This window comes from Nannobrachium achirus, assembly GCF_963921795.1.
Source record: "Nannobrachium achirus genome assembly, chromosome: 9".
In the NCBI taxonomy this organism is placed as follows: Eukaryota; Metazoa; Chordata; class Actinopteri; order Myctophiformes; family Myctophidae; genus Nannobrachium; species Nannobrachium achirus.
The window spans coordinates 39,713,610-39,741,589 of record NC_137818.1 but is presented as its reverse complement, the minus strand read 5'-3'; the positions used below and the strand labels follow the sequence as shown (position 1 = coordinate 39,741,589).

General features: G+C 40.5%; 5 protein-coding genes across 5 annotated transcripts; 1 reads left to right on the top strand and 4 right to left on the bottom strand.

Annotated features, from left to right (window-relative positions):
* The first annotated feature begins 56 nt into the window (after positions 1 to 56).
* Positions 57 to 3,313, top strand: tmed4 (transmembrane p24 trafficking protein 4). The gene is made up of 5 exons (XM_080733095.1): positions 57 to 219; positions 784 to 884; positions 972 to 1,097; positions 1,191 to 1,337; positions 1,984 to 3,313. The coding sequence occupies exons 1-5, from the start codon at positions 81 to 83 to the stop codon at positions 2,131 to 2,133; spliced, it is 663 nt and encodes a 220-aa protein (XP_080589221.1). The 5' UTR covers positions 57 to 80; the 3' UTR covers positions 2,134 to 3,313.
* A 474-nt stretch (positions 3,314 to 3,787) lies between these two features.
* Positions 3,788 to 7,259, bottom strand: plpbp (pyridoxal phosphate binding protein). The gene is made up of 8 exons (XM_080733497.1): positions 7,134 to 7,259; positions 6,216 to 6,323; positions 6,056 to 6,091; positions 5,890 to 5,965; positions 5,641 to 5,781; positions 5,390 to 5,532; positions 5,166 to 5,264; positions 3,788 to 4,878 (listed from the first exon to the last, which is right to left on the bottom strand). Exons 1-8 carry the CDS (start codon positions 7,221 to 7,223, stop codon positions 4,720 to 4,722), a joined length of 852 nt encoding a protein of 283 aa, XP_080589623.1. The 5' UTR covers positions 7,224 to 7,259; the 3' UTR covers positions 3,788 to 4,719.
* Positions 7,260 to 8,119: 860 nt separating this feature from the next.
* Positions 8,120 to 11,415, bottom strand: snrpg (small nuclear ribonucleoprotein polypeptide G). Its single transcript, XM_080733737.1, has 4 exons — positions 11,293 to 11,415; positions 11,074 to 11,096; positions 8,870 to 8,994; positions 8,120 to 8,369 (listed from the first exon to the last, which is right to left on the bottom strand). Exons 1-4 carry the CDS (start codon positions 11,322 to 11,324, stop codon positions 8,319 to 8,321), a joined length of 231 nt encoding a protein of 76 aa, XP_080589863.1. The 5' UTR covers positions 11,325 to 11,415; the 3' UTR covers positions 8,120 to 8,318.
* Positions 11,416 to 12,250: 835 nt separating this feature from the next.
* Positions 12,251 to 16,792, bottom strand: LOC308291606 (uncharacterized protein). The gene is made up of 2 exons (XM_080733665.1): positions 16,657 to 16,792; positions 12,251 to 16,020 (listed from the first exon to the last, which is right to left on the bottom strand). The coding sequence occupies exon 2, from the start codon at positions 15,995 to 15,997 to the stop codon at positions 14,228 to 14,230; it is 1,770 nt and encodes a 589-aa protein (XP_080589791.1). The 5' UTR covers positions 15,998 to 16,020; positions 16,657 to 16,792; the 3' UTR covers positions 12,251 to 14,227.
* A 1,950-nt stretch (positions 16,793 to 18,742) lies between these two features.
* LOC308290582 (3-hydroxyacyl-CoA dehydrogenase type-2-like) lies at positions 18,743 to 25,351 on the bottom strand. The gene is made up of 6 exons (XM_080732486.1): positions 25,279 to 25,351; positions 24,422 to 24,586; positions 23,475 to 23,639; positions 23,231 to 23,359; positions 21,754 to 21,862; positions 18,743 to 19,476 (listed from the first exon to the last, which is right to left on the bottom strand). Exons 1-6 carry the CDS (start codon positions 25,306 to 25,308, stop codon positions 19,286 to 19,288), a joined length of 789 nt encoding a protein of 262 aa, XP_080588612.1. The 5' UTR covers positions 25,309 to 25,351; the 3' UTR covers positions 18,743 to 19,285.
* Between the last annotated feature and the right edge of the window lie 2,629 nt (positions 25,352 to 27,980).

Below are 27,980 nucleotides of genomic sequence, written 5' to 3'. Positions count from 1 at the left end.
TAGAAACCAGGCAGTCTTTCCACCGGGTCTGGTGGTGACGCGAGGTTAGAGCGGACCAGAGAACACCACCAGCAGGCTTCATGATGATGATGATCTCTGCGGGGTTGATCTTCTTAACGTTCGCTTGGATATGTCCAAGTCACGCTCTATATTTCCACATAGGAGAGACAGAGAAGAAATGCTTCATTGAGGAAATTCCAGATGAGACCATGGTCATTGGTAAGTGATTTACAATGAGGAAGCCAAGCTATCTTCACGAAGCTAAAGCCTGATTTATAGTTCGTTGCGTGCCGGTGTCGTGTGTCGAAAGTAGTCGATCTCCAAGAGCACAATTAACGTGTTGCCGCCGTTGCGACGCGTTTTGAGCTTGTAGATCTGCTATGTTTGTGCGATTTAAGAATGAGTACACCAAGCTAGCTAGTTGGTTAGCTAGCCTAGGATAAACAGTCAAGAAGAAAGTCAGATAGGGCCTACGTAATGGAACCGGTGTGTGTGCATCCGCCCACACATCCTGCTCAGTAATAAGGGGACAGGTGCAAAGAAGACTTTTGTTCCATATGCTTAGTTAAAGAGGCTTAACAAATTATTGCTCAAGCCAGTAATTATTTTTTCATTCTATGCGACTTTGCTTGAAAGTTGTTATGTTAAATTTGTTATTGAGATCTTCCTGGCATTAAAAAGTAATACAATATGTTCCCACATGATCTCCTTATTGTTTCTTTATTGCCTCATATAATGGCATGCATTTGTGTGGTTCCATGAACTTCCATCTGTGTCTCATAGGGAAGTACAGAACCCAGCTGTGGGACAAGCAGACTGGTTCCTTCCTCCCAGCCACCCCTGGTCTTGGGATGCATGTCGAGATTAAAGACCCAGATGCCAAGGTGATAATAAATGTACAAAACAGACAATAAAATGACTTTTTAAAGATTATTGTTTTATAATGGCTTCCTGTCTTACTCCCTTTACAGATCATTCTTTCTCGTCAGTATGGATCAGATGGGCGGTTCACCTTCACCTCCCACACCCCTGGAGAACATCAGATTTGTCTGCATTCAAACTCCACCAAGATGGCTCTGTTTGCAGGAGGAAAGTTGGTATGAGTGACATTTCTATCCTACCTTAATGTTACTATTGTTGTATTATTCTGACAAATTTAAGCTACATGAAAGGAGCTTGTTTTGTTGCAGAGAGTGCATCTAGATATTCAGGTTGGAGAACATACCAACAACTACCCAGAGATTGCGGCAAAAGACAAACTCACTGAGCTACAGCTAAGAGTACGGCAGCTGCTGGACCAAGTTGAACAGATCCAGAAGGAGCAAAACTATCAGCGGGTGAGTGGCTGAAAGACATAGAAGTATGTATGGTAGTTTATTTTCAATGTCTGGTATACAGCATATGTTGTTCTGCAGTTATTTAAATTTATTGTAAACTTCAAACCTATGTAAAATGTATCAATATAAAACGTTTCTTTCTTACCTTTATTTAACCAGTAAAAATCACATGAGATCTCAATGTGAGGCAGTACTGGAGGAGCTATTGTTACTGTGTTGCCAATAGTCGGGGGCGTTAGGGATATTTCTTGCTAATCAGTCTAAAAGCGCCAGATTTTGCACAGATGTAGCCCAGGGCTAGCCCCTTTCGCGACCCAGTTTACCTTTTTTTGTATTTGGAAGTCGGTAACCTGGGTCCCTTGCTCCTTAGTTCACTCTCTCTGATACGCTCCCCTTGGCTTGTTTGCTATGATCCTGTTTTATAACCAGTTTTATAACCACTTTTAATCTGGCTTACCTACTTTGGGCATGTAATTTTCAAATCAATATAGCAGATCCTACAAATGCTATGTAAGTTTGCAGATCGGCTATTTTTTAATGTTTTTGAATAGGTGTTGGGATCGGCATTGGTCCTCCTGGTATCAGTTGGCCTCTAGCAGTTTCACAGCTTGTGAACATGATGTGTTTGTGTCCTCTTGACCTGTAGTATCGAGAGGAGCGCTTCCGTATGACGAGCGAGAGCACCAACCAGCGTGTTCTGTGGTGGTCCATCGCCCAGACACTCATCCTCATCGTCACCGGCATCTGGCAGATGAAACACCTTAAGAGCTTCTTTGAGGCCAAGAAGTTGGTGTAATTTCCTTTTCGAGTGACACCGGCATCAGGGTTGTAGCAATACCAGGGACCCACATGGAAAGACTTTGTCAAATGAAATGGAGAGCCACCCACCATGGCACAGAGAACACAGGATGAGAGCTGTGGTGGTGTGTGTGGCCAGCCATAACGGGAACGCAGCTAAAACCAACCCAACAGGAGTAAATTGAATTGAGACATTTATCAATTGTGTGTGAATTTCTATTTTTATTTTCCCCCAAGATGCAACTTTTTTCAATACAAACAACACAGCAACACATTCCAATTTGCCTTTGTTGTTTTCTTTCTTTTTTTGGGTGACAGAAATTTTCCATTTCCATATGTGAGAAAAAGCAGTATGTGTTACTTTTAAATTGTGATTTCCGTTCCGTGGTCATACATATGGCTTATTTGAATTCTTGTATTAATGGTGAACACTGTTCAGGCTACTGTGGATACTAAATTATTTGGAGGGTGGGGTGGTTTCTGGGGATGGGCCATACACGTAAATTTTGAACTACTTTTGTCGTTCGAATGTTGATTATGTTGGGATTTTTCAGTTGAAAATAAGTAATTTTCTGTATAAGTGGTCACATGTCATTCCCATACTGGCCTTATTCCTTAGATATCAGTTATTTAGCCTGCTGTACTATATTCATGGCCAGAATCTCAATTGCTGTATGCATTCTGTAGATACAGTATGTTTGTGTTATTAGTCTAATGACAGGGCTATTTGTTGTACATAGTGAGTAAAGATTGGCATACCTGTTCATTTTTTATAAAAGTTTACAACCACAATAAATGTTATACAAGTCTTTAGCCATTTGTTTTTTAAAGGTATAAGTTTGGTGTTTCAGCAGTGTCAGAAAACTATTATTTATTGAACAGGCATGGTTTGTTTCATTGCAGAGCTCATGCCAAATTTACTATTCTGTTGCCATTAGATCATACAGTATTTTACCCAAGCTGGAGTTGTTTGTTAATCTTGTGATCAGAGTAGAGGTAATAGATTTTCTCAAAATGTCAACTCATAACTTGAAGGCAATGCAAAGGTCAGTCTGGTTTCTTACCTTAGGTCATTGTTTTACATGAGACTACAGTATATGAAGCTAAAGCCTGCTCAAATGAATAAATACATTATAACTGATGTTTAACTTTCTACAATTGTTTGGAATGTATCCTCTCCATGGGCTTAAATAAAACATTGATCAATGTGTCTCGCTTGATTATTACTGAATATGAAAACAAGACAGTGAATGGCAGCTATTTTCAATTAGTTTATTGCTTGTTATCAATCATTGGCAGAATTCCAGTTAATGCTAAATATGCTGTGTAAAAACAATGACTATCCAACTGCAAGTTTCTGACACTCATTGAAATGCATTTTTGTGTTTGTGAAAGCATATTTCAATGATACAGAAAACCACACCAATTTGTGACATCTGTAACATCCACATTTTCTGAATTGCAGTCTTAAATATTTACTGGAAAGTATTAAACAAAATGTATTTGCATAGGTGCATATTTTTGCTCACACCATAATTACATTAACTAAAAACACTGATTTATTATGAATGCCCATCATTAATATCAATAGAAACGTGACCCCACACACACACACACCATACAAAACCACTTCATTGACTCAATACAATGTGTCATCATAAAGGGAGAAATACATTTTATTCATTCACGTTTTTTTGTCCCCTCCCGGAATACTTCCCTGTGCGAAAGCCCCGGGATCACACAATCAAGCACATTTCAGCACAGTCACATCTTGGCTTGTAAATGAGAAGTTGGGTACAAAATATCACATCAGTAAAACAATAAAATTAATTAAATTCCTTACAGTTATTAGTTCAAGACACTAGGGTTTCAGAAGTTCTATTTCTGGCAGGAAATTAATACATGAACTGTATTGACTGATGTACTGTACATGAGAATAGTGTGGTAGTCAATATCCCTGCTGTTGGCATGTTTAGTATATAAAGATAGGTCCTCTGATGATGATAGAAGAACACTGCAGGTTTAATCATACTGCATCTATACACAGCAAAGTTCTGAGTTTTAATTCAACTTGAGTCTAAAAAGTGACTCTTACAGACCCATTTTTATTGTTAAATTAGGACCCAGATTTTACTGTGCTTATACTACTTTTAAAAAGATTTTAAAAAATATAACAAGTACAGTGCACAACAAACAAAAACATGATCCACCAAATATATTTCGAGGGTCATTTTAACCCTCAAAACCGGGAAAGCAATTTTCTTTTTTTAAAGCAGACATTTCCAACTCAATCTTTGTAATCTTTGTTCCTTGGAACAAAATATTTTAGAGATGGGGGTCCAGGGGTCCTTAACGTGAAAAACATTTGGGCAGCACTGATTTAGCAACAGTTTGTCAGAAAACTGTTAGGATTTAGAAGACATTCGGCCTCAGGTCTAAATGGATTTTAAAATGTAATGCACAACTTTGTCATCCTAACCCCACTTTACTTTGTGGAAATCCTCCTGCTCCTGCAATTTCTCTGTGCAGTGTGTGCATGTGGAGAGTTGTTTTTTCTTAAAAGAAAATGTTTTTCAGTGTTCAGTTACACAGTGAGGAGCTCCATTTTCTTAGCCGCCTCCTCCGAAACGACCTTTGACTTTTTCTCTGGGCTTGGGGTGGGTGTGTTCGCTGCACTATTGGGATAATCTCTGTTGCCAAAAATAACACTTCCCACTCGCACGCTGGTAGCACCCACCTCGATCTATAAGAGAAAGGCCAGAGCACAATGTTAAGTAAAGTGCTTAAAATGCAAGTGTGCAAAGATATATGGTTAAACAGTAACACTTTAAAATATGAGCTATGAGAACAAAAGCCAGCACTTACTGATATTTCATTGCTTATGTAAGGTGTGTGTGTGTGTGTGTGTGTGTGTGTGTGTGTGTGTGTGTGTGTGTGTGTGTGTGTGTGTGTGTGTGTGTGTGTGTGTGTTTTACATCTTTGATCTTAGTCAATCTCACTAATAGAGAGAACAGAATAAGTGGTACTTACCGCATGCTCAAAATCATTAGACATCCCCATACTCATTTCTACCTCCTCTACAGGAAGCTTTAGCGTGTCGCAAACCTCCTGTCTCCTGCTCAGAAGCATCTATATAGGATGAACATTTACACAGTCGTTAGTGATGAATACAATTATTATCACGCTGCATAATACAACTACAAAACCTCTGCAGTTATAATTTTTTATTTTCAGGAAAAAAGAAAAAAAAATACCTGAAAGTCTGGATTAGGACCTTCACTGATGTCATAGCCATAGCGGCCGATGGTCATTAGCCCAGCCAACTGTAGGGCAGTACACTGCGACAGTATGTGTTTGACTGTGTTCGTCGTTTCATTTGGCGGGAGGCCATGCTTACCTAGAACACACATTAATTCACATATAATTACTGCAAGTGTGCGCCGAAAAGGTTGAGAAACACTGAGATAAGACACTTGAGTGACCATGTGCAAATGAAAAGACTAACTCTGTTCTCCACTAGTGTTGATCTGCACCATGATATTTAACTTCTCGGTGTTTGCCGCTCTGATTCTCTGCCAGGAGCTGTTGACCCTGTCAGCTAGCTTCGCCGAGTCCACCGTCTCCACCATGAAAAGGTTTGGCACACCTGATGCAGGAGGCCATAGAGGATGAGATTATGGCGAAACACATCTTAAGAGAACACGTCTGATAACCCTGGAATCAAATGGAGATGGTGACAGAACATGACACTCACCCAGTAGTTTGTTGACGTTATTCTTCTGTAAATGTCCGATAAAATGCCACTTAATATCTGGGCAAGATCGTAGAATCTGTATTGGGAAGAAATTAATTATCTTTAAGGCTGTCTATAAAACATGTATTTTTTTTAAAGCAATTCTGGGATTAACACTTCAACCAACCTCAGGATTTGTTGCTTTGTCCACAAGTTCATTTACCTAGTATGAGGAAACAGGGAACTAGTCAGTCTCTAGTTAATAGTGCCCTTGTTTTATTAGACAATCAAACATTATGTTGTTTCTATTGCATATCACAGTGTTTTTCTCTCTCTCTCCCACTGACATAGTTTTCACCAAAGTTACGCTGTCCTTGTCTGTAGGCTTCTATAACCATCTCTGGGGGTTTTGTCTTGCTGACTGCTACCAGGCGGGGCGCCACAGTTGGCAACGCCTGGTAAGAGGGAGGGAAAACAAATGATGTTAAAACATATTCAGTGAATTAATGTCTGTGCATGAATGATAAGGTCAGTAGTCGTGTCAAATGTTCATGCAAAACATCAATCACAATGGCATTCAGTCTAGCAACCACAATAACAGGTCTGTAATCTGAGTTTACAGAGTTATTTGATTCCATGTGTACACTCTTGAGTTTTGGCCGGGGGTCCTTGAAATTAAAATGTTTGACAACCACTACAGAAGACTATTGAAATTAAAACGTTTGAGAACCAGTGCTACATAAATATAGAATATTATGCTGATTGCTTTATTGTTGGTCAACATTGTCAGCTGTAAAATAAGCCACTTTGCCACTGACACAGATAGAGCAAACCATGTTAATTTCCATGACTTTCAAAGCTGCTCGTTTGTCTGTATTATGTACATCGTGCAAACTGACATATTTCTTTAATAGCAGTGTTGAGTCAGAGAATGTGGGAGGTTGTGTAAAAAGCGTGATCAAGACAAGCGTGCAGATTGTCGATTAATTTGTTTTGGGCCTGAAATGTCAGTGCTGTGCATGCATTATTTGAGCTTCCGTAACGAATTCACTGCACAGTGCACACGAGTGTTACTGCCTGGTTATGCATGCTAGCACCAGCCAGTGTCCATCATAGACTGGTGTCCATCCAAAGGTTGAGATGTTTGGAAACCTTACATAACAAGACGTACTTCTCTTAACAACACGACTCCACAAAGCCTCCTTCCATTCTCAAATTTGTACACTACTACACAGCCTCTTAAAAGTCCAGCGGGCAACTTTTACCTTGGGTCGACGTGCCGCCGCCTGGTTCACCCTGTCCACCACGGACTGCAGCGCCTTTCCAACCTCCTCCGACATTGTTACTTTCCACATACCGTCAAACGAGCACGACTGTGCGTAAGCGATGGACGTTGCACCGACGACATCCAATGACGTCAGAGCGATGTCAAAATAAAAGCTGCCTCTAGCCTACAAGAAAGCGTGTTTAGTCAGCTGGTGCCCTCTAAAGCAGTGGTTTTTCCAACCCTTTTCATGTCAAGGTCCATTATTTATTCAGCATTTGAGATTTAGCCTCTCAGACCCAAGAATATTTTGTTGTCATTGGATACGATTTTGTTCACAATTCCATGCTGTTTTGATGTGTTTCAATACGACTGATTACAAATCAAAACAATTATTCTACATTCTTTAGTAGTGTACTTGTTGTAAATAACTCTTGAGAGTAAAATTAAACCACAGAACTCTTGAGCGTAAAATTAAACCAAATGGACTCCATAAGGGCCCATTTGGTTTCATTTTACGCTCTTATAGATCGCTTTTACACCCTTATAGATCTTTAACTCAAAAGTTATAAGGGACCATTTGGTTACCAACTCTCCATCATTTAGCTGGGGACCACCTGCAACCCCCTCAGTGGACCCTGGAGTCCTGGACCACTGCTTGAGAACCACTGCTGACTGCTCTAAAGGGATTATTTTATACCGGCGCACCCTCAACATTCAATATACAGGTTGTTTGAACATTTCAATGCTGAAAATGCAATTTACAAATACATTATGCTATTTGAATTATGAACTAATGATTAATAGCATTTCCAAATGGCAATATTCCATGGAAAATAATCCTGTTTGCCGCTTATGCATATTGGACAGACACTAGCATTTTAAAACTAGTTTCATTTTGAGTGTTAACCCTGCCATTATGTTTTAAAGCTGATTGCCTTTCCATTCCTTCAACAATGTTGATGCCAGTCTAAACGGACAACATGATACAGAAAAAAACAAGTCAGTTTATTCACAAGGTTTCACAAACAAAACAACATTGTTTCACAAAACAACAAAACATACAGGCCCATGACTCAAAGAAAAGACTTCATCCATCATGTTCAAACAAACATTTTTGCAACAAAAATAGCAGATGGTAAAAAGTTGGTCAAATTAATGTATTCTCCAGTAGCATCGTCATCTCTCATACTCTCTCCAAGGCCTCCAACATGATGATACTATTTCCTCTGATGACCTGCAGAAAACCAGAACACATGATCAGTTATAGCCAACAATATATTTAAAACAAACAAACAAACACTATACAGTACAATTAATGGGGGTGGGGTAAAACTCATGACTAAAACCAAACTAAACCAGCTTGTCAAACATGCATTGACAAGTGGTTATTTATTTTTTGTTTTGTTTTGCATTCTTGTAAGGATAATGTACAGTGGGGAGATAGTAGTACATACAAAGTGTCTTTACAATCCTACTAAGCCTTAGTAACTTAGGAATCAGCGGCACTAGAGTAGACCATGGAGTCATGTCTCATGCATGTATTTTAAATGGGGTATAAGTTTAAGTAACCAACGTTATTATTTGATATAATCAGTACTGTATACCCACATAATCCTGGGGCACAACGCACAAAAGACCAAAAATCAATCCTAAAATCTGGAATACGAGTGTGAATTTAAGACAAACCAGACAAGGCAATGTTAACAACAATGGATAAGGCTAAGAGGTACGGACCACCATGCCAATGGTGTTCTGGTTTCCTCCTGGTCCCATCTCCAGACAGTCATCCATCACCATGTTCATGAAGGGGTCAAATCCTCGTAGAATGCCCTGCACATGCCTGCCTCCATTCAGCTTCACTGAAAGATAGACAAGACAATACAATGTGTCGGTCAGGGGTCTTCAACGTTTTCAGGCCAAGGATCCCTTAGTTTAGAGAAAGATGAAAGCAGGGACCCCCACAACCTGTTCATAGATTCCATAGTTACATCGTTTGACAGCAAGATCATCAGTGTATTTTGGATTCATGCCAATTTGTGTTTTCAGATATTTAACCACTTGAACCGTCAATACTTTAAAAAAATGAACTTTCACTCTTTTCCCCCTCTACACCAAACCACAAGGTGTTGTGAGCTTGTAGATCTGCTATTTTTGGCTAAAGAATTCTCCAAATATGGACGCTAGGGTTCGAGTGGTTAATATTAAAAAGGAGAAAAAGGGTTTCTATCACACAAAGATTTGGAGGACCCCCTGTAGTAACTCTGAGGACCCCCTAGGGGTCACAGACACCCTGTTGAAGACCCCTGGTGTAGATGCATGGTTCGAACTGCTTTATATTTTATACACATTGGTTTTGAGACCCTGTTAGCAAAACAAATGCATGCTTCATTCCCCAAACAGCAACCACAATAACTAGATTATGGAATACAGTCACATAATCTAAAAAACCTCCCTATCATTTAAGCTTATGTGGCTCGGGCATCTAGTACGGATGCCTCCCGAGCGCCTCCCTAGGAAGGTCCTCTTATGCAAATTCTACTGGGAGGAGACCTGGTGCTAGACCAAAGATCAGATGGAGGAAGTACATCTCCACACTGGCCGAGGAACACCACGGGATCCCCCTGGAGGAAGTGGATAATAGCGACCTTAAGCAACGCTACGGCAACGGCAGATGACAACGGTAACCGGAAATGATCCGCGCTCGATAGATAAACCTGCCGTCGCCGCAGCCGTCTCTACTACGGCAGAAGGTCCCTTCCCACGTAGCGCCTACTCCGTCTGCTGCGTGTACGCGTTGCCATGGGAACCAAAGCATTCAGTGAAAGGGGTGGAAACCCGTTGCTGACGAGGCTTTGCTTTACCATTTTGATCGCTACGGCGATTACGTCATAGCAGCCAAAGTCTGCCTGGCGTTGCCGTCCTGAAAATCATCTAGCTTAAAGTCCCTATTGTTGCGCAGGAGAGGGAACACTGGAAATCTCTGTTAGAACAGTTACCCCTGTGACCCGATTCCAGATAAGCGGTTGAAGATGGATGGATGGATGTTTAAAGTGTTTTTACTAAAGGTATTGTCATGAGATCAAACCTGAATCCGTTTTTCATTATTGGCCAACATATAAATGTTTAGAAATAAAACCTTCAATGGACAGGTGGCACCATATTGTGAGGTTTTTGCTTTCAATGGGGTAACATCATGTTCTCTTTCTACATTATAACTCTATGCATTGTACCTATCCTACAATTCGATGTCAATTATAATAACAAGGAAACTTTTCCTGGCATTATAATTGAAATGTTTGTACACTGATCAGTAGGAACTAGGAATACATTGAGGACTATCAGGAGCACTCATCCAATGTTACTAACATGCACCTTATGGTACCGTAGTACCTCAAAGGCCTTAAAAACAACGCTCCAAACATCTTCTGAATTGTGTACGCTAAATTGTTAAATAGATTTTTTTAACTACTGTTTATTTTCCTATGATATTCTTCTGTATATTACTGTGTTTTATTTGTCTGTAAATCAATGTTCAACTTCAGTTTAAATAGGGAGCCCAATGTAAAAGCCAAGACAACACTTTTTTGTGGTGTCTATCCTTTTGGTTGACCTTGTACCAGTGAACTGTACTGTCATGTACCTTTTCCAATAATAAAAATCAATCAATACACAGGACCCAATGGAAACAAGCCACAGGATAGGCTACTTGGAAAATTATTTTACCAGACATTGTATAGTACCATACTGCCCTGTACCCATCTTTGCAACTGCAAACTGTTTAAATATTCAATCTAACAATCAAAAACTTCGACAAGCAAACTGACATGACGACCTCATCCAACATAGAAAACAAGGGAGTAAAAGTTATTAAAGCGTTTTGATTCAAAAACATCCAGAAATGCTGTTGAACATGACTTAATTAAATCAACAGTACTTACACGAAAGCTTCTTGTCCATGAATCTGAAACAAGACACACAAGAGTTGCAGCGTGTAGTTTTATTAACGTCAAAAGATGCAAGTCTTCCTCGTATGCTAGCTAGCTAGCTAACGTTAATGTTAGTTCATTCAATCACATAAGCCACAATCCAAGCTAGGTATGGGAAAAATAAACAAATTACATGAGCGCCCCCCATGTATAACAATGTGCATAACTTACTTTTTCAGCTCTGGTGGGTGTGCTTTGCTCATTTTTAGTTATTTTATGATTTTGACACAGGACGATTCGTAATGTATTCGTTTCACAAAGCGCGTAAAGCATGCGTCGTAGTACCGGAAGAAGCCAAACGGACTTAATATTACTTCCTTTGTAGCGATGTCTGTGCACAGCGACACCTTCTGACCAGGAGGAGAAAGACATATTGTGACCTACATGATTTTATGAATCATGAATATATAATATACATATTATGAATAACCGTTTTGTTACAGTAATATGCATGTTAATAAACGTTATGAATATTAAGAATTCGTAAAAATTGGCAATTCAGAAGACAAATGTTTTTAATGCAAAAACCTAAACTTAACGTTTTATGGCTGTAGTTATAAGGTCAGTAAAATTAACACAAACATCTTACGAGATAACATTTTTTAATGAGGCACTCTAAAAAGAATTTACAAAGGAGCTTTTCAAAAGTGAAAAGTAAAAAAAAAGAAAAAGAAATCACAGGATAATTTTTAACACAGTAGCAGACAAGTCATGATGAACAATCATGCCAATCCTTTGGACTCAAAAAGATCCAAACATGATCGAAACATCACACTAAATTAGGCTATGGAACAGCAATAATGGTGTGGGGCTCTTTTTATGTACAAGATCCCAGTCAAGCACATAGCAAGAGGCTGTGTTGTATCACTACTATGTCCATGTGATCCTGGGTCATTCTCCATAGCACAATAATCCCAGACATACTGGAGGGTTACCATTACTGTATCTATTTGCATAACTAGAAATCTTTCCCAATCACACATAAATCAAAGGCCAACAAAAAAGTATCTTTACCCGATCTCATCCATGACAGCAGTTTGTTAAATGCTAAAAAACATATTGAGACGTCAGATTCTTAGTAAGGTGTAGACATTTGTCAATTTGTGAAATCTAGACCAAATTTGCAAATTCACTTTTAATACATTTTCTATTTAACAAGTAGACAAAGATATGCCAATCTAAGTTAATAACAAAACTCTACCGTATCCGTATCATGGATGGAGGCATACAGAATGAAAAAAAAAAAAAAAAATCAACTGAGGACACATGGGCAACTTCAAAGCATTTGAAATATCCTTTTGTAAAATAGGCATGTCAGTGCACTGGCTTGCTCTTTAACAGTGTCATCACATCAGTCAGTAATCACTATGGTTGTGCCAAACACACTTTACCATAGAGAGGGGGGGGATGTGTGTCAAGGTCATCGTTAAATTACATTGGCTCCCCCAAAATGTTTTAAAGGCATTGTGGCCCTTAAAAGTTGCAAATTGGTACTGTGCATTAACCACTTAAACCCTAAATACTTAGTTGACCAGGGTCCTCCAGAGATCCATTTAAACCACCCCTTTTTTAATTGTAAAATAGTTTCTGTCTAGAGTACACCAAATATCATTGCAAAAAATATATGTGGAAAATCACCCATCTACAAGTTCACACGTGGTCATGGCAATGTGACTTGTGAGCTTATAGATCTGCTATTTTCGCTGATTGTTCACGCGGAATAGAGGCAAGGGTTCATGCGGTTAAGCTTGCATTTTGGAATAATTAATGATCTCCCAAAAGCTCTCACAAATTAAGCTCTTATTTGTATTTGTTGTAATCTCTGTAGATAAACATATCCTGCTTGGCCATTTGCTGCTTTTTTGTCAATGATGTGAGGGGAGAAAAACATTTGATGACTGACAGAGGGCTCATTGAACAATGTGTAACCACTTTCAACCTGGTGTTCTTACTGTGGGCATTAACCCATTTAGGCCTAGAATTATTGAATGCTTTAACCAGTGAAAAGTGCCACGCTGCGAGCCTGTAGATCTGCTATTTTTGAAAAAGTCGTGAAAATGTATGCAAATCTTTGAATATATGTATTTTCAAAGCGACCGTTTGTAACTCAAATTTTGCTTCTGGGTGGTCCATGGAACTAGATATTTTGAAATGGGGGTCCGTGGCCAAATAAATATCATTTTGGGGGTCCTTCACATGAAAAGGTTTGAGCACCACTGACATAGTAGTCTCTCAAGAACAGACTAACTGAACTCCAGTTAAGTGAAAAGGACCTTTTCTTTGACGATGGCTGGCCAGATTGCTGACATAGAAACATAGTTTTTTTTTCCCAAAAATCTTAGGATTCAAAAGACACTTAGAATCGGGTCAAAATTCTAATTTTCACGATTTTTCAAAAATAGCGGTGTCATCACACAAGCTCGCAGCGCGGCACTCGGTGCCACGCTGTGAGCTTGTATATCTGCTATGTTTTTATATTTAAAGCATAAAATACATTTAACCAGACAGATAATCTCCAGACTGTATTTGCCATGTATACTATATACTTGAATTAACTTTGTTTGCCATTTGATGTGTTCCTACAGAATTACATTCAACCAAAAGTGAAGCTAAAACTTCACCAGGCCATTAGATCAGCAACTATTGATCACCTTCTTAGTAATTATTCTATTGATTACTTTTTCGAATTATTGAGAAGCGAGTTTACTTATAATTGACTAAATCGATTAAACAAGTTAGGTTGGCCATTAACAAAAAGATAATCAATTTCACCCAATTCCTTCATTTATTCCTTTCTGTTCCCTCAGTAAGGCAAGATGTTATGCTGATGAAGATCTATGGGAAGAGACAAATAATCCTATGCACACCAGGAGTACAGAACTTTCAAACTTGAAAGAGAGCAAATAATGTGTTTCTCTTCCCGTTTCACCATGTTTGCTAAATGAATTGTCCACTTTTTCTAAATCAAGTCAGGGTCTATAATCCTGGTGCTGGATTATTTATCTATTTACAGACTACAGAGTTGATGATTCTTGCCACAACAGGCAGGAGGAGGTGCATAGCAGTGCACAGGGTTATTTACATATTGCTATTAAATATAGGAATCTTAGTTTTTGTTGCCATAGTAGGCTTCAGTGATGCTGTCTTCCTCCACCTTTAGTCGGAGGTGGTCCTGGCAGTGTTCTAGGAAAGTGTCAAGTGCTGTGAAAGCCTGCTGACAGGGCAAACAATGGTACAGCCTCTGTTTCCTTGACCCAGGCCCTTTGGAGAAGGCCATTTCCTGGGTACACACACTGCACTGCTTCCTGCGGACTGAGGACTGGTGGAGCTCCACGTGGTCTTTCAGCTCTGACTGGGAAGAGAACTCCTCAGCACAGGATGGACATGGGAAATGGAACTCCCCATCCGCCTCCTCTTCAACTTCAGGCACTTTCCTGGGTCTCCCTGAATGATTTAACGGCTCTTTTAGCCTGACTCCTTTCATGCCAGGAGTCCCTGAGCCAGCCTCTACAGTGTTGCTACTTCTTGGGCCATTTTGGAGTTTTTTTGGTTTCTTTTCTGGCAGCTTTGAGTCTTTGGTGGCATTCTGTCCCGGGGTGATGCTGACAGCTGGGGCACCACCATGCTTTTTGGAATGTGTCATGAATGACAGATGATGGAGGAAGACCCTTCCACATACCTGGCATGGGTAGGTCTCCCCCTTTCTACGTTTGTTGATGACTGGTTTTGGGTCTTTCCAAACACTCTTCTCCCTGCTGTGTTGCTCATTCCTGTGCAAGTATAGCTTGGCGGTGTTCTTAAACACCATGTCGCAGGAACGACAGCTCAGTAGCTTCTTCTTTTTGGATTTGGATTTTGGCGATTTACCACGCTGCCTGCCAATCTGCCTACCAGGCGGACTGACAACCGGCCTATCAGGTAGACTGCCAACGGGCGTATCAGGCGGCTTGTCAACCGGCCTACCAGGTGGCCTACCAAGCAGCCTACCAGGCGGCCTACCAAGCCTTTTCACGTTTTTCTTTATGTATACCGGTACTTTTTTGGTTTTCTTTGTTAAAGCTGCAAGAGCAGCTGCAAGAGTTTTCTTTGTTGCTCGAGCTGCAAGAGCTGCAAGATACTCCTCCGGGTGGAGGTGCCGCTGATGGAGCAGAAGTCCACGCTCTTTGCAGAATGTCCTGGAACAGCTTTGACAAGGATAGACCCCCACGGTGCTGGGCCCCGGGGCATCAGAGATGTCCGAGGGGGGCGACCCCGGCTCAGACGACGATGGGGGAGAGTCAGCTGGAGGGCAGCTAACATCTAATACAGGAGACGACGGTTCACTACAACCAGCCTGCTGATGGTACAGCAGAGTCTGCTTCTGACTGAAGCCTTTCCCACACGGTGCACAGGCATAGGGGCTGCTGTCATGGAGGTGCGGCTGACTGTGAGGTGACTTATCCTGGTGAATGTCTGTTTCTGAGGTCCCAGCCATACAGGCAGGACACGGAACACCAAGTTGGGGTTGTCCTAGACACACCTTACAGGCAAAGGATTCGTGTGGACATTTGTGCAGTTGTAAGGAAGACAGAAGCGAGAACTCTTTCCCGCAGGACAGGCATTGGTGAGGTTTGGGTAAAGCATGTTTTATCGCTTGGTGGTGCAGGAGTTCTCTCATGTCAGGGAATTCCTCGTCACACTCTGGACAAACACATGAGGGGACAGGTGGTGGCTGCGGTCGATGCGGTTCACTCAGGTTCAGCGGGTGCTGTCGATGGGGTTCAGCCCGTGCCACCAGTTTGGCCAGTTTGGACAAGGTGTCTGCTCGGTCTGGTTTAGAGCGACTGAACGACTCCGGTGTGCCTGCAGCGCTCCAACTGCAAGGGACTCCATCCATCCTCTTTAACCAGGCTTCCCCACCTGTTTTAATTACAATTTAGGCATTTAGCAAACGCTTTTAATCTAAAGCGACTTACTAAAGCAGAATATATCAATATAATAAGCAAGATAATATGTCAGTACATCAAGAGCAATACAACAAATACATAGGAAAATCAATCTAGAAAAACAATAACATAATTGAAACAATTCATTATATTGAACATCCTATATTGTCAAGTCCATGCTATGCTTGCATTGTCATAATTCTTGTAAATAACAGAAGTATGATTTATCTAATAATGTCCCCTACGTCGTTTTATATCTGCAAAATAAACCATTTGAGAGCCAAGTTGCCAACACTGCGTGTTCAGTAACCACAACAAGGAAGCTGCAATGTGAAACTAACAAGCTACCTAGTTGTTAGCTACCCCCTCCATCTTGTTAACGAATATTGTATTTCCTATGTAGCTCAATTCGATATCTGGAACAGATCCTAACATTGCCATAAAATAAGTAAATAACTAGCCAGCCACTAACTGGCTCGATAACACAACCTCCGAGTGCTAACGCTACACAACGATCACGGAGACTGGGGAATGGATCACGGTTGCTAACACCTGACAGCTACGCTAAGATTCCAAAGTGCACTCGATTCATATTGCCAAGTCAACTTACCTTAACAATCCAACAATGCGACACTTCAGATAAACTGCCTGCGAACTAAACACGAAATGTTTAAATTGCAGGGTAAGCCAACCCAACCCCCATCAGCATGGCAGCGAAAGTGGAACCAAAGTTTGTGTACTCCGTCAATCTCATCCATGGTTTTAAAAAACAGAAGAAAGCGAAGACATCCGCTCGAAAACTTCAAAATAAAAGTAATAGGGTGAGACGGCTATTAAAGGGGTATTTCAACCTAAAACACCTCTAATGTCATTGTAACGTCTACTCTGGATTTTGTGTGCACCCAGACCCAGACAGTTTTTGCTTGATATTGATAACATTTTCCTATTTGATATTTATGTTTTTCTTCAGGAGAGGCTCTCCTGTACATTTTAACCATGTTGTGTTTGTGTTACTCATTGAAAACACATGTCTGCTTCTTGTGAATGATAATTTGTCCTTCTAATACATGAGGGGCCTTTTCCACCTTATTTTAAATGCACATTGTTAGACAATTACAGTCACCCAAAGCAGGGACGTGTGTTTTCAGTTAATCTAGCTAATCTAATGACAAATTGTTTCTATCCAGTGTTTCTCCCATTGCTCTTCCTCTCTATATCGGCTATTCCTGATGATGATGGAGCTTGCATGAAAAGGATAATAATAACAGAGAATATTCTGAGTTTACTGCTATGATTATTTATGGTAGCCTACACTTTTTTATTTTTCCCTGTGAAACATGGGGGAAAATCACACCAGAAATGTAAAGGTCAATTTACCTGTGGACCAGAGAGAACTGTCTCATGGCCAAAAGTAGCCTACATTTATTCAAGTACTTTACTGGAGTAGCCTATTTCTATTTTGTAATGATGTAGTTTGATGTGTTTTTACTTCACTTCAATTATGGATATTTAGTACATTTAGATGAACACAAAATATATATTAACCAATTAAGCCTTATTTTATACTTAATCTGTTCGAAAAAGCGGATACAAGCTCACAACGCGTCAAAATGTGAGCCATTGTGATCTTGTCACAGCCAGCACTACAGCTCATACAAGATTTAAACAGTAAATACGCATTTCTCTTATAGAATGAGTGTCTATTTCCATACAACTGAGGATAGATTGTTCATATATGCACAGTATTTCCACCTTTTAATAACATACCATAATCCAGTCAGTCCAAGTGCAGAGGGTACTTTTTGCTCCTCATTTCTAATACCTGTAGCCTGCCCTACATTACTACCTGTGCACTCCTTTATTTATATTGCACTTGAATTGCAGATATGTTATCATATATACCAGTTATATCTTAATGAATACACATGGAATGACTATCAGGTTCTTCGTTCTTTAATTTGTATTTATTAATGGGATTCATTAGAAGACAAAAGGCACTAAGAACTGGCTTTCAGTTTGGAGACAGTTTTGTATTTGAGGCTGTAAATTCTATTTCCCCAACAGTCCACATTTTATTCCACCCTGCTTAACTGCCTGGCTATTCAATAAGCAAGCTGAAGTCTACTTACTTTGCACAAAGACACTCCTAACTGTGCTACAATAAGTGATTTAACACATTGACAGAATGCTAAAGGCATTCTGCACCACGCTTTCCTGTAAAGTTGTCAACACTTATCAAGTAAATATATTCATAGATGCGTATTTGACAAGCTGTGCAACATATGAATGTGGCAAGGCCAAGTGACCACCAGCGAAGGTGTAGAAGTTGAGAAAAGTTCCACTTTAACACTTCAAAAAAGACTGCGGTATGCAAGTAGTGTAGATCTGTTTTTAAACGAGCAGTTATAGGTGAGAAATCAAGATCGAGCAATTACATGGCCTATTTCTTAAATAAAATGTTATCAACAAATTTACAAACAAGCTGCCAGAAACGAGTATGGAGCATCCTGTCTGAGCTCTGTTTTTTCAGGTGTAGCATCCATTATTATAAATAGCAGATCTACAAGCTTGTAGATCGGCTTAATCCATAGTGTCAGTGTCCCTCATAACCCCGGACATGCCCAATTTATTGCATTTAGCTAATTTGTGGCTACTTGTGTGAAATCAGCATAATGGTTCAATAAGGCTAGTTACTATTCCATCTATGATTTATCCATAAATATCTAGGGCAAACATTTCCACCTTTAGAATATACAAATCTGTCCAGGTTGAAGTTCCAACAACAGTACTTCATGCTTTACCCTTATTTTAATGGATAAGATCCCCTTGCATCATCCAATATATCTCCTTCGTAGGGGAAAAACAATTAAATTAAGTTGAGAATCCAACTCATCTGTAGTTTATTATCAGCATTTGTTTACAAAACAACAACCTTGGAGATTGTGAAGAACTGCAATGCTCTGACTACTGCACATGCTAATACATTGAGGTTCTCACATGTGCATTTTGACACACAGCAATGCACACATACAGTACACACAGCAATGATTCCTTACAATTTACAGTAACTTAGTTTATGATTTTATAACCCAGTAGCATACATCCATTCACTTACATTCAAATATACATCTTTGTCAGTCTGTCTCTTTCACTCACGCTCACAGTTTTCCTAATCAATTAAGGGCAGTAGATAATGAACTTGTAAAACCAACTTTTCATAAGGCCACAAACACACACACTCAGGGTTGCATGCGGATAGCGCCATCTAGTCTGATGACCTCTCCATTGATCATGGGATTCTCTGCCAATGATGTCACCATGTGGGCAAACTCTGCGGGGTCTCCCAAGCGTGAAGGGAAGGGCACTTGGCGAGCCAGGAATGAACGAACCTTTTCTGGAAGGCCAGCCAGGAGAGGTGTGGAGAACAGACCTGAAGTAACAGAGACATATTGAATAATGTAAGTATGTATAACACATTCTAATGTATACAATGGTATACTCAGGACAATTCTAAAGCTTTCTTCATGCCATGGTGTGTGAAACATAAGAAACAATAGAAAACCAGAACAAAGCATATAGTAATTGTTCCCAGTCTTTCTGCATGCTCTCACTTATGTGTGTGGTCTGTGGATGCCTGTATTATAGGATAACTTGAAAGAGAGAAAGAGGAGCACTCGTCAACGAGTTGTTCACAATACTTGTGTGTCGGGTGCACAGTTCTGGCAGCAATAATCTTAAAAGTTAGATCCAAGTACGATTCTTGTTTATTCAGGGTTCACCCCCAGCAGATCAAACAGACGTTTCAGCCTCAGTGTTCATTCACGCTGAGGAAGGCCTGTGGGCCTGTGCTAACAAACGTCCTTTGTTAAAAGATTATTGCATGTATTATATGCCTATCAAATATATACCAGCTCAGTGGCCTTATGGTTAGAGTGTCTGCCCTAAGACTGGGAGGTCTGCGTTCCATCCCTGGCCGGGTCATACCAAAGACTCTGAAAAATGGGACCCAGTGCCTCCCTGCTTGGCGCTCAGCACCAAGGGGTGGGTCTATGGGGGCCTGCGTCATGTCCAGGTGGTGTACTTGTGATAGGGTGAAAGTGGGTATTATTATTTTTCCATTTACATTACATACTTAGGGGTGGATATTGGCAAGAATCTCGCGATGCAATACGTATCACGATACTTGGGTCACGATGCAATAGTATCACAATATATTGCGAATCTTTGCGATATGATACTATTCTGATACTATTGCGATATATCAGCTTTAAAATCTAAAGGCGCTGCTCTAATGTTGTTGTTTTCGTCGTTCGCAGCCATTTTACCGAGAGGGACCTCACTCACTGAACCGTGAGAAGGGGAAGTAGCTACTATAGTACAGCGACATCCAGAGGCAGCGGAGTGTCAGGACGGGACTTCTACCATTGGTTCCTATGCATGGGAACATATCTTATTTTCCTCAAAGTGTAGCGATACTACAGCCTGAAGTATCGGTACAGTATTGGCAAATAAACTATCGCGATGTATTGCTGTATCGATTATATTGCCCACCCCTATACTTGTACATCAATAGCTACTTCCCTATGGGCCTCATGGCTTGGTAAGGCTTACTTACTACTTACATACTGTATAGGCCTATCATTATAGTTATTTAATTCATACCATATACTCGTGCATGCGTGTGTGGGAGGGAATAATTTTGATATACCCGGTTACCCTCTGAAAAAACCTAGACTACACTACACCACTGCCTCAACCCATTTCACGCCTCGGGACCTCCCCAAAAACCACCACAACCAACACCCCCCAGAGTCTATGGCACAATGATTGAACATGGCACTGCAAAAAAAAAACAACAACTGATATTTTCAGGGACCCTGCTGCAGTACATTTCTCCGCTGTAACCTTAGACCCAGGACAAAATACAGCTGGCTCCCCATAATCACCAAGAGATCCAATTTCAGGGCCTTTAACCATTCCTGTTGTGAGTACTGCAACTTCATATTTTCCCCGTCAGCCATTATCTGTTTTAGACACAGCTGGTATAAACCTTATTCTGTGCAATGTTAAGATTTCTAGCAAACAAATTATTTTTATTGAACAATTTAAACTGTAATTAATAATAACTGGTCCACCACTGTACAATACAGTTACCTATAATAACACTGTACACACTGCGGGAGGGCTTATTTTTCTATAATCAACAGCAATTCTAGAATACTGTTCTCCACTATAGTTTGTTAACTCCTTGCAACTGCCTCAGACCTTTTTAGCCAAGCTGTTAATTGAAAAATAAAATCATAATAAATTAACAATATTTGTTTTATTAATAATAGAACTATAACATCACGGCTGAAATTGTTATAACTGCTGGTGCCCTCTGCAGGCAACCTTGTGAAAGGAAGGAAACAATGAGAAAGTTCACCAATTCATATCTCAAACTTTGAGAACTTTGTAGGATTGTAGGTATGCATGGAGTTTTCATTTACTTCAAAGCCCTTTTCCTTCTTTAATGATTAAGATAAGTCTTCCACAGTATTTCAAGCGAGGTAAAGTAAATTCTTAATTACATCCTGTTTTTCAAGTTTAGGGCTGAGTTATGTTCCATAGCAGCCAAGCTATCGACCTCAGTCCTTGCCTCACGTAGAGACTGTTAAATAAATGATGGTGCTAATTGGAAAATGAACTGTAAGCCATTGATACCTACCGGGTGCTATAGTGACCACTCTGATGCCCATGGGTGCTAGATCTCTTGCTATGGGTAGGGTCATTCCAACAATTCCACCCTTGGAGGCCGAATATGCTGCCTGACCAACCTAAAAGTGAAAATGGAGAAAAAGGTGCAGGTTATCAATCTATATACACAGTAAACACACACACACAAAGAGTGAAACTTTCATATATTCTAGATTCATTGCACATAAAGTTTTAAGATGATTACAGTATACAGCTCATGAAAATAAAAAGCAGAGCACACAAATTACTGCCTCTTTTTAGATGATAGTACATTTTGCATTTCATTTGGAAATCAAAGTCCGAGAGTCTGGAGGTAAAGTGGAGAGGCACATGATTTTCTTATGCAGCAGGTCTTGGCACCTCTCCACAGTGCTAAAACCCACTAGTATAACCATGGCATTACTGTGCTTGATTGGCCAGTCAACTCTCCTGTTCTAAGCTAGCCTGGCTCCAGACTATAGACTCCAACCACTCACTGGGTGGACAGCCTCTGTGCCTCTGAGCCTCTGTAATCAGGCTAGACCTGATTTATAGACAATCATCTCTAGGGTTTACAGAGAATGCATCACACAAGGCTATTTTCTTTTCCATTCTATTTTGGCTATGCAAATTATAGCCTCATTTTCCTGTTTTTAGCTGACAGATGTGGCACCCAAAGTGGTCTTCTGCCGTTGTAGCTAGAGTTCTCAACAGGCCTGAAAATTAAGGCCCGGCACTAACTGGGCCGGCCCGAGGCTCGGCTTGTCCCGAACAATTACCATATTTTTAGGCCCAAAAACCGAAAGGGTGTCATTATGTGCTTAATGTTCTCAAAGTCACGTATCCAACAAGGTTTGAACTGAGCAGATTGGACCTTCCTTAGATAATGTCCAAAACATCTTGAAAACGGACACTTTTGATTTTCCGAAAACTGTTCACACACTTCACACACCGTTTTCTGATAACACTAGAGACGGTTGTGCGTGAAAATCCCAAAACTTCAACAGTTTCTGAAACACTGAGATCAACCTGTTTGACATCTAATTGACCATATTCACACATTGGCCATTTGGGTCTTATGCTTGGGGAGAGGGAAACCTATGTAGTTAGTTACAGTAAAATTCTATGGCTATGATATGACATGACATGACATGACACACAAGAGCAAAATTACCTAACGCTATTACACTCATCTTGCTGTAGTATTATATACTGTAGGCCTTGGTCTATTCTACCCTAATTTTTCTATTTCCAAAGAGCAAAATGGCCATTGTGTGATTATGGGGAAATTAATAACACATTCATGATAGAATAACCAGATTCCATTATGTGCTTGACTAAACCGAATCCCTCTCTTTTGAATATGACAACCCAGTACAATATAAATTAGTACAACAGGAGAAACCAAACAAATACAATCGTGAATGGAGCTATAACACAATTATAAATACATAGTTGTAACAGTGTACCTGTCCATCGAATGCTGCTACACTTGCAGTGTTGATGATGCAGCCTCTGTGTCCGTCTGCATCTGGCTCGTTCTTTCCCATCAACCCAACTGCTAGGCGAATCACATTAAAGGTCCCTCCGATATTCACCTGCACGAACGCACACGCACACACACGCACACACACACAAAGACACACCTTTAGCCTGGTCCAATTACACTGATGCGAGACAACCTGGGATTTTATATGCATCTGTCGGTCTTACAGTGATGACACGCTGAAAGTCCTCCAGGGAATGAGGGATGTCCTTCTTCTGGTTGTACGTCTTGACAGCCACGGCGATGCCGGCACAGTTAACTGCCAAGTCCAGCTTTCCAAACTTCTCCTTGGCCAGAGCAACAGCTGATGCCACGTCTGCTTCTGAAGTCACCTAGGCAGCAAGAAGATCACCAAAGACCAGTGCAATTACAACATTGCAATGACTGGATGGAATCATGGAACTACATACTGTAGTGTAGGACGTGTGCGATCAGGATGTTTTAAACCAGTAGTTCTCAACCTGTGGGCCGGGGTCCCCAAATTATGTTGAGGGGTCCCCAGATGACTAACTTAATGTACAATATTGTTTTCTCACTCAACAGCAAACAAACCAACATAACGTTTAAGTGTATAGAGGGTTTACGCACATTTCTAAAGTGACAATTTGAGGACTTTTAAATAACTCTAAAATGACAAATTAACACACAGCGGAGTTGTGAGCATGTAGATCTGCTATGTTCACAATAGAACCGATGATGCCTCAACTCTAGCTTATGATTATTTTGAGGGTCACGGCCTGAAAAGGTTTGAGAACCAGTGTTTTAAACAATGTTTCCTGTGTTAGCTGATCCCTCCCACTGAAGTGAGTGGGAGGGGTGTGGGGTTGGACCATGTCCTGAAGGTATACAGTATGTGGTGCATGGCACAACACAACACATACAATGTTCTATATCAAAATAAATAATAACAACTAGTAAGACGCCTCAGGGCGACATGCGACCACGCCCTGAAGGACGGGGTAGCGCCAATTCTCTGCCATCTGGCCAGTGATGTATATCGGACCAGTTACCCATATATGGAGACACCTGCATGATAGTCAACAATGTGATGTCAGAACATGCCCATATGTGGGCATTACCAAATATGGTAATTTTACGGTTGCAATAAACTCACATCTGCAGGTGCAAAGACACAGCGGTCTCCAAGGCTGGCTGCCAGGGCTTGTCCATCAGAAGAGGGGAGGTCAAGGATCACAGCAGCTGCCCCATGCTGCACTAGTCGTTCTACAGTGGCCCGTCCCAGTCCAGATGCCCCACCTGTCACCAGCCCCACCATACCCTGCATACACACAAGGTTAGACAGGTCAGGCCACGCACATGGATGCTCTGCATCCAGGCCATTACCAGGAGACACTGATTGATTGATTGATTGAAGACTTTATTAGAAGTTTGCATAGGAAAAGGTACAGTTTCATGACGGTACAGTTTACTGGTATAAGGTCTACTAAAAGGAGATCCATGAAAAGACTCACTAAGCCCACAGGAAACCATTTAAGTATCTCATATACACTTCTAACTTCTAATGAAGGGAAAACCAAAAGTAGGTCATCAAAGAGCAGAATGGGATATTACACTAATGGTGGTTGTAACATAAAGGCAAAACACAGATAGATAGAAGATCATATTGATTATTGCATATGAGCTGTCAAACCTGCAGGATACTGCAGCACCCGATTGATATATTGACTCCTTCTGACAAATGTGACAATGCCCTCTTCAAACTCAAAATTTGAAACAGTATCATATCATCAACGTAACAGCTAGGTTAGCTAATACCACCAACTGAGGGCGCTATATTCGTTCCCATGTTGTTGGCATGTATATATCGTTACACACTGACATGCTGCTAGTAAACAAACCATGCAGCAGACACAATGTGCCGGCTGTTCAGAGATGCACAGTGTGTCAAAGAAAGCGGGATTGATGCAATTAAATTAAAGGTCTTTTACAAGTTTTCTTTCATTTTCTCACCTTGATACTCCTAAGGTTCGCCATGTTCATTCACTTGCAGTCGGTCAGCAGGACGTTGCGTCTGAGATCATCCGGTTGAGAGTTTGCAACCACGCCCACTAGATGTTTGTCATCCAGTAGGGGAGCGCTAAGGGAACGCCCCGCCTGCTCATTGGCTGTGATGCGGAATAATCATTAGGGCTGTTGTTCAATCACAGACTGACCAAGGTCAATTTAGGCAACCAACTGATGCTTCATAATATTGCTTTGAATGATTCAAACCAATTTCAATGTTGATAGAATAAGATACTAGCCTCTGTTTAATTCAACAATGCCACATGGATCTTGACAAGTAGATGGTAAAACCTTATCAGGAACAAAATGTCGTTATTCTTGGGCCCAATGCATCAAATCTTATATAAAAAATATGGAATTGAAATGATCACACTAACACTTATTAGCTGAGTAGGCTACTTGAAGACAGAACTAAATAAACAGTAACCAGACACGTACTAGTTTAGATAAGCAGGTGAGGTCAGCCTGTCCTTGAAATGGGGGGAAACTGACCAGAGGACAAATAAAAAATGCATCAAGTTCTTGGAGACATTTATTACATAATGTTCATTATTATAAGATACATTACAAGCATTATCAGACATGTGTGTGTGTGTGTGCATGCATGTAAATAAGATACATTACAAGCATTGTCAGACACAGGCCAAACTGTATTTGAACAGCTAAACATGTATTATTGTTTTCACTGCAGAAGGGTCTCCGCTGAATATCTTACACCCTCCACTTCCTTCCTACCAACCCACCTTCTATTGGAAAACATTGCTATTGTGTTGAGGGATAGTTTTACTAGTTTTGTTACTACAAAAAAGTTCTGTTACTACTACTTTGTTACTACTACTCAGTACTGTTTTCAAACATAAAGTATTCAATCAATACACATTTACAGTAAGCTTGCCATCCAGAGCGACACTAAGACAGTTAGCAAGGTACTGTAAGACATCAAATGCATAGACGGTGTCTAAGTAATCTAGGATAAAAAAAAAAACTTGAAACTATACAAACTATAAGATGCCAGGTCAACAAATGAACCTGGCATTTGTCCAAATAACAAAATAGATGGAGCGCACACAAACACACTGTATAGACCTCCGAACTTCTAACCACAAAAGGATAGCATTATGCATGTTACAATAAATCATGTGTGAAAACAGATGTTATGCTGCCACATTGTGGAAGGCAGTAAGTTGTATAGTTGTATCTCCAGAACAGGGGTTGCAATATCCCACACCCCACAACAACACAACTTACTACCTCACCACAGCACAGCTACAAGTACAGAAGTATCTTTATTTCACTGAAAATCTACAATGCAAAAATGTAGTCTGTGGTCTCTGGAGGGTGTTGATGTACCACACTTCGATTGCTGGAACGACAACGCACCAACGCATACATTGCCAAGAGCAGAGCATTTTTATAAGGCATTTAGCATAAAAAACTGAAAACAAAATAATACATTTAAGCACTTTGACATGACTTCAAACAATGTCAACATCAACCCTTTGCAGTTGAACACACAATGATGATTGACCAGTAGTCTTGGTAACACAGGTGATGGTCTGGTTGCCGTGAGAAAGACAGTAGGCTGTATAGTTATCTCCCAGATCTGGTGTGATCCTAAAACTATACAAACTACTACCTCACCCCACAGCCCCCTCCTCTGGTGTCCATGTCACAAATTAGATAAAGACGATTTCCAAATTGTTTTTGCACAACTGAACATTGACATTGCATCCCAATGTTGAACTCAGGTCCCCCTTGTTATCCAAGGGTCTATTGTAATACACATATCCCTCCATATATCCTGCTTTAGTCCCTAAACCAACCACCACTCAAGAGTGTAATGTATCCATGACTCCTTCAAAGTTTGGAGACTAGAGTAGACTCCAGTCCAGTCTGTAGCCAAATGACAGCAAGATAGAGAAAAACACACTGGCAGGGAAAGAAATGGTAAAGAGAATATTGAATGACAAGGAACATGGAGAAATTAGTAAGAGTGGAGATATAAGAAAGGACAGGTGGCAGAACAGAAATTATAAAGACAGTCAGCGCCTAGAATTGTGTTCCATCTATCTTCTCCCGGAGGTGTATGTTTATGATTGATGATCGAGTCTGCCAGCTGTAAACCTGGAAGAAAGGGAAAACCCAAAAGTCAATGCATGTATATTCAATGTGTAGGCAAGAACACGACAGACAGACACCAAAGTAACCAACCAAGCTTAATCAAACAAAATCATAAACCATTGCTGCAGCAGGCATGAAAAAATCAAAGCAGTTAAGCTACGTTAGCTCAGGTATCGACAGTTCGACACAGCCTTGCAAGTTAGCTAGCTGCATGATGTATGATTTACTTGAACGAGTTTCCACCACTAGCTCCGAGATCTTCTCCATTTATAAGAATGAGCAGAATTGGTGATTTTGCAGTCTAGTCTTATCAACTTATTTGGAGACGCCATAGCACTGCAGCACCTGGCTGTCTGTCTAGCCAGGCAGTTAACTAGTCATCAGGCGAGCTAACGAGTTAGCAAGCCAGTGTTAGCTGACAGCTAGCTGGAATTGGCGGTTCTCGACCCCGCACTCCATAAACTTGCAACTACCACCCCGCTAGTAGACCTACTATTCAACATAATATGGACCCGGGTTGATCAAAA